The sequence below is a fragment of the Molossus molossus genome, unplaced genomic scaffold, assembly GCF_014108415.1.
Source record: "Molossus molossus isolate mMolMol1 unplaced genomic scaffold, mMolMol1.p scaffold_m16_p_18, whole genome shotgun sequence".
In the NCBI taxonomy this organism is placed as follows: Eukaryota; Metazoa; Chordata; class Mammalia; order Chiroptera; family Molossidae; genus Molossus; species Molossus molossus.
The window spans coordinates 66,078,429-66,089,494 of record NW_023425353.1 but is presented as its reverse complement, the minus strand read 5'-3'; the positions used below and the strand labels follow the sequence as shown (position 1 = coordinate 66,089,494).

The following is an 11,066-nucleotide window of genomic DNA, read 5'->3' as shown; positions in this document are numbered from 1 at the left end:
GGGAGGGCGGGCAGGTCGCTCCTTCCCTCCCCGGCAGCGGCCAGACGTGCCTGGAGTCACAGGGTAGAACACGTAGCTCCAACCCACCCACTCGCTCCCATTTAACCCAGCCCGCAGCCTCTCCATTACTCCACGGCTCGCCCCCCTCCCTCGGCCCCCGCCCTAGCGCTCCCCCCCCCCCCGCGCTCCCTCCCGCCTCCCCGCCCTCTCCACTTCTCATTCACTTGGCTCACACGGCGCAGAAGGCACTGGGAGCACACACCGCCAGGCTGTGCGCAGAGCCGGAGCCAGAGGCCGCGGACACCCAATGCACGCCCCCAGCTGAAGCAGAAGCACCTCGGAGCCGCAACCCCGGCAGCCCAGCGGCTCTCAGGGAGCTGAGATCTAGAGGAAGCCCAGCAGAGAGAGCTCCGAGGCCCCACCAGGACTGTCCTCACCGTCGCTCTTCTGCAGACAGGCGCGCACAGTGGCCCCGGCTCGCCGTGCCATGGAGCGGATCCCCAGCGCGCAGCCGCCCCCCTCCTGCCTGCCCAAGGCGCCAGGACTGGAGCCCGGAGACCTACCAGGGTAAGTAGGCACCCCGGACCCCTCAAGCCTCAACTCCAGCCCTGCGTTCCTCACCGCTCTCGACTTGGAGCAGCTCCGGGCGCATCCGGGGGTTCTTGCCCTCCAGGCTCTGCAGCCGGAGCGCACACAAACTCACAACCCTTCCTGGTCCCTCTCCCTGCAGGATGGATTTTGCCCAAATGTACCAAGTGTACAAGTCGAGGCGGGGAATAAAGCGGAGTGAAGACAGCAAGGTAAGAACCCCGTGCGCCCCTTGGAATCCCAACCCCTAGCACGCACTGAGTTTCCAAGAAAAGTTTTCTCACTCAGAGGCTGGAAGGGGGTATGCAAGGTGCGGGCTCGGCGCCTCTACCGAGTGGCTCTGGGAAGAAGGGGCAGGAGTTGGTGGTTCTGGGTGTGACTCTACTGCGCTGCCCGACTCTTACCGCGCCACAAGGGGGGGAGAAGGGGGCTCTCTCGCCCCCTTCCTCCGGCACCCACCGCCTGCCCGTGCTCCTTGCAGGAGACCTACAAACTGCCGCACCGGCTCATCGAGAAAAAGAGACGTGACCGGATTAACGAGTGCATCGCCCAACTGAAGGATCTCCTACCCGAACATCTCAAACTTACAGTAAGTGAGAAGCTGGCCGCGCTCCAAGCCGGCTCCCCTGCCTGGAGGGCGGGCGGGGGTCATCCGCCGCCTGCAGGCCCCGCGGGGAACTGCAGAGCAGAGGGCTGGGTCCCAGCCGGGGTGGCTCTGTTTAGGGGTACCCTTCCCCAGTGCTGGGATTTTTCTGACAGCCTCAGGCAAATGAGGTGAGAACCACTTGAACTTCTCCAAGTTGGCTTCAACGCCAGCCGGCCTTCCTTTGCATGAGTGTTAGACTTTCCCTTCTGGTGATTTTCAGGGTTCCCAAGTTTTCCTGACTCGAGTAAACCAACCAACACTCAGATTTTATTTACCCCCATTTCTCCTTTTTTTTTTTTCTTCTTTCTGTAAATAAGAGGACTTGTTTGGGTATGTGATTTTTTATGCCCTGTCCTTTCTTGGCAGTAGCAAACAGCTTACTGGCTTGGCAGCCGTTGTTGGGGAAAGGAAAAAAAATAGTATTTGGGAAGGAAGCAAAAAGCCTGGATGAGCTGGAGCTGTGAACGGGTGTCAGGAAAGACACAGAGAACGCCTGTTGGCTGCCAGACACAGTAGAAGTCCCTCCTGGGGTGACACCACTGCAGAGAAATGTTCACTGGGTTCCCCTGAGTAAGGTCAGCAGCGGCTGCTGAAATCTGTCGGCTTTTCCCTAAGGCAGCGGCTGCTTCCACAGCGCCTGCCCGGACACAGGTGGCACTCAGTTTTTGACTTTAATCAGAAGTACATGTTTTTGAATCCATACATTTTAAATGCAGCCGACCAGGAAAGGCGACCTCGGTTCGGTTTGCTGTTTTTTTTTTTCCTTTAGAGACATTTCTCGTTGCTAATAAGTGTCCCGGAGGTGGGGCCTGTCTGAGCTCACTGCTGACCGAGGTTCTTTTGATTCCAGACTCTGGGTCACCTGGAGAAAGCAGTGGTTCTTGAACTCACCTTGAAGCACGTGAAAGCGCTGACGAACCTAATTGAGCAGCAGCAGCAGAAAATCATGGCCCTGCAGAGCGGCCTCCAAGCTGGTGAGTGCCTGCGTCCTAGCCTCTCTGGGGAGCTCTGGCACCCCCAGCCTGGGGCCGACTCTGCTGTCAGAAACACTCCTGCACCGAATGGCTCGTGCACATTCGTTGGGGGAGACGCCGGTCTATCGTTCCTGAAAGGTCAGACTTTTCATTCGGAATGCTGCTGTGTGCCACCTGGCAGGCGTACCTGTTAGTCAGATGCTAAAATATTTCTGTGGCATTTTGGCTTCAGAGTCTCTGGGTTCCGGGAGTTTTCCCCTTCCCCTTTAAAAGGCGAAGGCACCTAGGGTTGCAGTGTGGGTGTTCTGTAGTTGGTCTCCTTGCCCTCTCTCACCGGAGAGAAAGCACCAGTGTGCCCCAGTTTTCAGGCTTTGCTTCCTCGGGGCTCGGTGTGTGGTATGATCCTGGCAGGATGACAGCAGTTTTTCCTGCATTTCATGTGGTTCCCTGAATAGCCACTAGGTATCTTGGTGAATTGCGCAACCTCATGAAACCACTGGGGTTTCATCATTCGATTCTACTCACTTCCAGAGAATCACACTCACCCTCAAGCCTCTTGCCACTGCTTCCAGATAATACTGTACAGGCTGGGGAGGCCGCTCCTGCCCCTCCCTCACCCCATCCTCCTCTGCCTTCCTTGCCGAGGCTGGTGGGATGAGCAGCAGAGCCCTAGCTCGTGCTTCCGCCAGGTTCCGCGCTGACGACAGAAAGAGGATCGAGCCTCTCTTCTTAGGGGTCGTGGATCGAATACGAGAAAAAGGCTGAGAAATAGCCTCTCTGTTTAAAGATGACAGCATGACTGACATGGGTATAGGTCATCGAAAATAAGATTACTCTAGATGACATTGTTCCTTCATGCTTTCTGTCATTTTGTGACCATCTGGCATCTGTCCATCTTGTCACAGTGAAATTGATGTTCTGTCAATTGACTCTTTGGTTTATAAACATACTAGGGTGCCCACGGCTGTGTCACTTATAAGGCAAACTCGGGGACAACCTGCAAATTCAATAAGAGGGGAGGTAGTTCATCTCTATTAATTACGGTCTCTTTCTGTGACGGGGATGTTATGCAGCCATTACACTCATGTTGCCTCTGGATGGTAGGGTCACGGAAGACTTTTATTTTGTTCCTTATACTTTTCAGTGCAGTCCACATATTCTCTGACCGTGTTACTTTTGGAGTTAGGAGCACAAATGAGCAAATGTATTAACCAAAAGGGGAGCTCCTGGCCTTTGGAGCACTGGTGTCCAGGTGAACCTCGGGGCCTTCTGAAACGCCTTCCTTTGCCTCTGTGTTGATCCAGGTGAGCTGTCAGGAAGAAACGTGGAAGCAGGTCAAGAGATGTTCTGTTCGGGTTTCCAGACGTGTGCCCGGGAGGTGCTGCAGTACCTGGCCAAGCACGAGAACACTCGGGACCTGAAGTCTTCGCAGCTCGTAACCCACCTGCACCGGGTGGTCTCGGAGCTGCTGCAGGGCGGCACCTCCCGGAAGGTGGCAGATCCAGCTCCCAAAGCCATGGACTTCAAGGAGAAGCCCAGCTCCCTGGCCAAAAGCTCCGAAGGCCCTGGGAAGAACTGTGTGCCCGTCATTCAGCGGACTTTCGCTCACTCGAGTGGGGAGCAGAGTGGCAGCGACACAGACACAGACAGTGGCTATGGAGGCGAGTTGGAGAAAGGTGACTTGCGCAGCGAGCAGCCGTACCTCAAAAATGATCATGGACGCAGGTTCACTGCAGGAGAACGGATCGGTGCTATTAAGCAAGAATCCGAAGAACCCCCCACAAAAAAGAGCAGAATGCAGCTCTCAGATGATGAAGGCCGCTTCCCTAGCAGTGACCTGATCAGCTCCCCATTCCTGGGCCCACACCCACACCAGCCCCCTTTTTGCCTGCCCTTCTATCTGATCCCACCGTCAGCAACGGCCTACCTGCCCATGCTGGAGAAGTGCTGGTACCCCACCTCTGTCCCCCTGTTATACCCAGGCCTCAATGCCTCCGCTGCAGCCCTCTCCAGCTTCATGAACCCAGACAAGATCTCGGGTCCCTTGCTCATGCCCCAGAGACTCCCTTCTCCCTTGCCACCCCATCCGGCCATTGATTCTTCCACCCTGCTCCAAGCCTTGAAGCAGATCCCCCCTTTAAACTTAGAAACCAAAGACTAGACTCTTTAGGGGATCCTGCTGCATCGCTTCTCATCCTCCCTTCTTCCAAAAAAAAAAAAAAGTGTGTGAGTGCAGCCAGGTTGTTTGGTGCGTGTGCCGAGGTCGCTGGGGCATGGGGAGAGAGCTGGGTGTGTGTGCGTGTGTGGCGTGTGTTGGTTTAAGATGTTAAAGCTCCTTTTGGCCCAGGGAAGACATGAAGGATTGCCTGCCATCAGGAGATTTAGGGGGATTGTAGCAGACCTCTGGGCTTTTCCCCACCCAGAGAATAACCCCCTCTGATACGAATCAGCTGGATTTTCAAAAGCTTCAACGTCTTGGTCTATGAGTCAATCTTCACTTTGGGATCTGGGTCTGTGGCTTTGAGAAAAAGGTACTTTCAAAAGAGGGCTTTCCAAAGCACAGTTCCCAGCCAGCTCTTCGACCCCACCCTTCTCCCTTGTGTTGTTGCCATGACTCACTGCACAGGGAGAGGGCAGCCAGGCTGAGCTCTCTGCAAAGTGGTGAGGTAGCAGACACTGGCCTCGCACGGTAGTGGTTTGGGGAGATTTCCGCAGGTCTGCTCCCCACCCCTGCCTCGACGAACAAAGAGAATGTAGTTCCCTCCTCCGGCTTTCGTATTGATTAGCTTACTGCGGAACTGAAAGGGCCTTCAGACAAGCCAGCTGCCGAGGGATGTGAGCAGTCCCCCGGGGCCCTGGGCACCTGTTTCTAGGTCTCACCTTAGAAAGTCTTGCTGTCCAGGGAACGGAACCAGGGTCTGAGAGGTGCCGATGCCGATGTTCCCAGCGCCCCAAAGTGCGTCAGGCTGAGTAACAAGTCGCTGCCTTCCACAAGCAAAGCTAGACTCGGTGTTCTCTCCTGAAGCTTCTCTGAACCAAGCTCAGCTTCTCCAAGGCCCACCCAACCCTAACGAGCCCCTTTCTGTAGGCTTATCCCCTCGCCCCGCGGCACATGGAGTGTCCTTATCGCTGGAAAGGATTCTGTCTCCTTCAGAGAACTTTTATTTTTGGTCCAGAGGACTTGTTTTCTGACTTGTCCAGCCAGCCCTGCACCAGCTTTTCAAAATGCACTATGCTTGATCGCAGATCGCGTTTTAACTCTTTCGTTTCCTGTTTTTATTTTGGTATCAAGTCGTTGCCTTTATTTGTAAAACTGTTATAAATATATATTATATAAATATATTAAAGAGGAAACTGTTTCAGATGTTTATTTGTATAATTACTTGATCTACAAAGTGAGAAAAAATGAATGTATTCCTGTTTTTTGAAGAGGAGAATAATTTTTTTCTCTAGGGAGAGGTACAGTGTTTATATTTCGGAGCCTTCCTGAAGGTGTGAAATTGTAAATATTTTTATCTATGAGTCGATGTCCAGTAGTTGTTTTAAAGTACTTAATAAAATAACTTTTCCTGTGGAAGAGAAAGACGGTCTCCTGCATTTTCTTAAATAACTGCGCCGTGGAATGTGGCGGTCCCCTGCCCTCGCTGGTGTCTGCAGGGAGCAAGGAGGTCTTCCTGGTGCCCCGTCGTCCGCCTCTCCCCGGCCTCGTCTGCAGTCAGTCGGAAGACGCTTAGTCACTTTCGTAGGTAAATATCTGCTAAGTTCTTCTTAACTCACCCTTGCTGGAGGTTTACAGTCGCCGTACACCTCCTTCCACAGTTAAGCAAAAAGGACATCCTCACCCCAGTCTTCCTTAGAACCTGACAGAAAATCAAAGAATGGGATCGTGGGCCCTGGTGTCGGGGAGCTCGTGGGAGGGGGACGCCCTGGGGAAAGATGCCTCCGTTGGCACGCGGCGATCATCGACGCCGGGGCAGCAGCCCTTTGCCAAGGCAGTCTGAATTTGTCGAGTCCAGCAAGGTCTGATGGCTTTCCCATATCCTGCCTCACTGCTGCTGAAGGCAACATCCCATAATTATTTTCTACATCCTTCCTGGACTTCCTCTCCATGGGTGTGTTTGTGCGTGGATGAATATTGGTGTTCCTTAGTCAAGGGCTCTTATGAAAAGGAAAAAATTCCATGGGAAAAAAGTGGGAAATGACCTGGTGGAATGTTTACGCCTCGCCCGCCTCCCTCCCGGAGGTGTCCCAGTGCTTCCCGAGGCCAGTATCTGGCACCCCCGTCCTCCAGACCCTCTGCTGTCTGGGTCCCAGGCAGCAACCAGCCAGGCGAAGGCACTACCTGCCTATCATGTCTGCTGGCTCCACACGTCACCTCCCCTGTCTCCTACGAGCCAGCAGGCAGACAGCGAGCATTGCCTGGCTCGAGTGCAGGGGCTACAAGGTACAATTGTCCCCAGGCAGCACAGCGTCCTTGGAGGAGCCCGGACCAGCCCAGCCGGCAGGGCCTCCCGTGGTGCCACACCTGCTCGGACCAGGTACCAGAAGCATCTGGGCAGGCGCACGGCAACTTCTGTAAGGTCCTCTGTGTCCCAGCACCTTGGGGCTGGGCTTCCAGGGCTCCTGCCCCATACACCCCTGAATTCCTCCGTGAAGCGCTAGACTTTTCTTGAGATGAAGACCTGAACAAGTCAAGTTTACCCTGGGGATGGAGCTCAGGGAGGGAACCAAGACCAAACCCACTTTGCACGCCTCCCTCTCCTGGGCCATGACTCAAGGACTAGCCGTGGAGACAGAAGGAAGTGGTTGGGGAGCCCTGCATTTAAAAAGGGTTGAGGACTCTATAGTCACCCGAGAACCCCTGCCTGGCGTCTGCCCCATCGAGCTCCTCGAGTGGCAGCTGTCCCTCTGCCTCCTTGCTGCTTCCAGTCTGCCCTTGACCTTCCTCTAGCGGAGCTGCAGCAGGTTCCAAGTGGCTCAGAGGGAGATGGGGACAAAGAGGACCTCTGTTTAAACAGGGGTGTGAGCGTGAGGGGGCGAAGCCCTGGTGTGGGGCCCAGGAGAGGTGGCAGGAGGCAGGGGAGCGGAGGCTGGGATCTGGTGGCGTTCAGACAGGGTGTGACCCTCGGGCCTGCCGGGATGGTCTCACCCAGCGCTGACCTGCCTCGCCCGTTGACACAACGTCACGTTTCCGACTGCAGCCCTTTCATGTGCGGCCCGCGGCTAAATGCGGCTGCCTGTTCCTGGAAGCAGACGTGCCTGGCATCGCGTCAGCAGAAACCTGATCCCTGGGGAAGCTGGGCATGGCTGCAGGATCGCGGCCCCCAGAACAGGGCCTGGCAGGGGCGCCCAGCAGCACCCGCGGGCACCCCGAGCAGGACGGAATCCAAGCGCTCCCCCAAGGGGTGGGGTGGAGCTGGACTTAGGCATGGGACAAGGGCCTCATTAAGGAGAAGCCAGAGGCTTCCCACGGTTCACCACTCATTACTGAAGCCTAACAACCTAGAAGTACCATTTTGGGTACTTGCTCCTGTAATTCACATTTTGTAGATAGATAAAAGCAGGCTCAGAGAGGGGAGGTAATTTGCCCAAGGTCACACCGCTTTTGAGCCACTGAACCATTAGTGGGATGGTGATTATGTTGGTGGTAGCTCTCCGTAACGGGGTCCAAGGTACAGGCTTTCACAGGGTCTGGTTGTTAATAATAATAATACAAATCCTGATGCAACCACCACTGCGGACAGTAAACACGACGGTAGCACTTGCAATTTGCCAAGTGCTCTTCAAAGCACTCCACGTGCAGTAACTAGATTTTCACAGCAACTCCATGAGGTAGATGGAACTCAGATTCCAAAATATAGGCACAGAGAGGTTAAGTAACTTGTATAAGGTCACACAGCTCCAGCAATGAATTGGAATTTAAACCTAGGTAATTTGGCTCTGGAGTCTATATGCTGAACTGCAAAACCACACTGCCCTTCTCATTAAATAATAGTCATAGTAACAATAACAGTAACAATAACAATAATTGCAACTGTTACTATATTTTTAATACTTTTCCTATGCCAGCACCCTTAAGCACCTTCTGTGAATTCTCTCCGCTTCTACGGCGTCTGTGAAGGGTAGGTATTCGTGTGTGCACTTTGCAGGAGAGAAAGCTGGAAGGCAGAGGGGGCAACGCCTCACCTGAGCTGACACCTGAGCTGACACAGGTGTACAGGATCCGGCTGTGCCCTTGCTTCTCGCTGAGCTGGGTGACGTTGGGCGTGACTGTGCATTATCTCATTTAATCCTCAAAGTAGCCCTGCAGTGTGAGGATGAGGTCATTAAAACTCAGAGTAAAATTCTTCCCTCAACTCTCTGTTCTTGTCCTTGCCGATGGTGCCACGTGCCATCCCAGGGTCAAAGCTGGGTCCTTTTTCTCGCTAAAGAACAAAACCCCACAGGACTATCCTGGGTGGGGGCTACGGGCTCACGGGGCTGAGGACCGAGTCTGGGTCTGAGGACCCTCCATATATAAGTGTCCGGGCCAGGGGTGGGACCGCTGAGGAGAGGAGCCGGGAGAGGGGCCCAGGCCACTGCCCAGGACCGGTGCACCAGGCAGTTCTGATGGAGGGAGAGTGGGGACGAAGGGGAGCGGGAGGACAGGGAGACAGAGAGCGCGTTTCAGGCTGCCCTGCTGGAAGGGAGCCTGGGCAAGCCGGGAGACCAGGTCCCTGCAGCTCTTGGGGCTCCCTCGGCGCACCCACACACTGGCCAGCCCACAGCCCTGGCCAGGTCCCCCGCACTGGCTGGTGAGGGATAAGCAGGAGGCCGCCTGGCTTGGTGGAGCAGGGCCAGTATCTCAGGTCGGAGCTTGACTTGGGGCCAGCTTCTCGGGCCTTGGCTCCCACCAAGAGGCTCCCAGAGACCAAGTGTGTCGAGTTCCCGAGTGGTTTCATATAAATACTATGTGTTAACAGGATCGGCGTGTTCTCTCGAGACGCAGAGGTCCCTGAGGTGCCACGTGGTGTGGGGGAAGGGAGGAGCTCTGGGCTGCTCACCCTGCAGCTGAGCAGCTTCCTTCCCCTGCATTGTAAGGGTTTGTCCGACCAGGGTTCCGCTGCTGGAAAACCTCGCAGACGTGGTCCGAAGGCTCCGAGCCGCAGCCCCGTCCTCAGGCATGGCCTTCCCCTCGCCCGCCTCTGTCCCCGGGACCCAGAGGGAGGCTGAGGCCACTCAAAGCCACCACCGCCCTGTTTATCCCAAGCCATCTGTTTGGCCCGACTACCGCAGCAGAACATGAGCCGGGCGAAGCCTCTCCCATTGGCTGAGGAAGCCACTGACACCAGCCATCCAGTCTTGTGATGTGACTGGACATGGGCCCAGGGGTTCCTTCCACTGTAGACAACCCTCCCTTCCTGAGGAATCTTAGCCAAGACATCAAGGTAGGACATCAGGGATGAGTCACCCGGCTGCTAGGTAGGGGGTCAGCCTGAGGCTGCAGCCACCCTCCGATGCACCGACGCCCGGGCCCGCTCCCGGAGCCTCCGTCCACTTTCCAGAGGGGGAAGAAACTGGAGCTTATTTATTTGTTGGAGGAATGAATGCATTTTTTGAAACCTCATTATGGATGGTACCTGGAGGTAGAAGTTATGCAAGGGTCTCTGGGAATTTCAGTGTGGAAAATGGAGGAAAAATGATTCCCTTCCCAGGTGTGTTGTAAAGTGTTTATTAAAATAGCTCATTTCTTGTTGTTTTTTTACTACGAAAGTAGACAGAAACAACAAAGAGAAAAACAACCCCATTTAAAAACAGGTGGAGGGTTTGAATAGACATTTCTCTGAAGAGGACACGAATGGCCAGGAGCACAGGAATAGATGCTCAATGTCATTAGTCATCAGGGACATGCAAATGAGGACCAGGAGGCCCCACTTCACACCCGCCAGCGCGGTGGCACCAAAGCAGAAACAAAACAGAAAACAAGTGTTGTCAGGTCCTGGGGAATCCGGAACCTGTAGACATCGCTGGTGGGAATGGAAAGTGGCTCGGTTGCTGTGGAAACCGGCGTGGAAGGGGCCTGAAAAAGTTACACAGCGTCACCACATGACCCTAGGTACGTGCTCCTAGGTCCGTGCCCAAAAGAACGGAGAACAGGGCGTCCGACACGCGCGTCACAGCACTGTGGTCACGGATGGAAACAGCCGAAATGTTCAGCAGCAGGTGAACGGAAAAGCAAAATGTGGTCTCTGTAGACAATAGGCCGGAAAGAAATGAAGCCCGGCCACGTGGCCCCCCAGGGGGTGGGCCTCGAAAACATGATGCTCGGCAGAGAAGCCAGACACAGAAAGTCACACTCGCGCAGCGGGGTTGCTGAGGCAGCAGCGTGCACACCTGCCGTGCCGAGGGCTGTCGCTAGACTGCTGTCTGCCGGCCGCGATGTTCCTTTCCTTCGGCAGCCCGGGAAGCTGCCGGCCCGGAAGCAGTTTGCGGCCCATGTCAGCGCTCTGGAGCACGTGTATCCCAGAGCAAGGAGTTCACCTCCAGGAGGCGTCCTAAGGGGGTCATCGATCAGGTTTGCAAAGAGTAAGCTACAAGGATGGTCATCTTTCTGTCATTCTTAGTAAAAAACAAAACAAAAAAAATTGAAAAATGGCCTAAGAGAGACTGGTTGAATAATCTGTGGATGTAAATGCTGGAATGCCAAATAGCCCCAATTACGTTGGGAAAGTATATGTATTGTTTATCTATTTATTGTGAAGAGGATCAGCAAACAGGATGCTCAGAATGATTCTATTTTTACGAGAGAGAATGGCACGTCCTCTGCCTCGGATCCCGCACCTGTAAAACGGACAACTGAGAGGTTATTATTATTATTC

At 54.6% G+C, this 11,066-nt stretch overlaps 1 protein-coding gene across 1 annotated transcript; it reads left to right on the top strand.

The window, feature by feature from the left end:
- Positions 1–219: 219 nt before the first annotated feature.
- On the top strand, positions 220–5,772 carry BHLHE40 (basic helix-loop-helix family member e40). The gene is made up of 5 exons (XM_036267366.1): positions 220–567; positions 731–800; positions 1,070–1,177; positions 2,085–2,208; positions 3,513–5,772. Exons 1-5 carry the CDS (start codon positions 488–490, stop codon positions 4,367–4,369), a joined length of 1,239 nt encoding a protein of 412 aa, XP_036123259.1. The 5' UTR covers positions 220–487; the 3' UTR covers positions 4,370–5,772.
- Positions 5,773–11,066: the final 5,294 nt, after the last annotated feature.

What these genes read in the sequence shown, in the direction of transcription:
- BHLHE40 (XM_036267366.1), top strand. Translation starts at nt 488, where the DNA reads ATGGAGCGGATCCCCAGCGCGCAGCCGCCCCCCTCCTGCCTGCCCAAG. An exon ending in CCGAACATCTCAAACTTACA is followed by an intron (nt 1,178 to 2,084) that starts GTAAGTGAGAAG and finishes TTTTGATTCCAG; the next exon opens with ACTCTGGGTCACCTGGAGAA. An exon ending in GCAGAGCGGCCTCCAAGCTG is followed by an intron (nt 2,209 to 3,512) that starts GTGAGTGCCTGC and finishes GTGTTGATCCAG; the next exon opens with GTGAGCTGTCAGGAAGAAAC.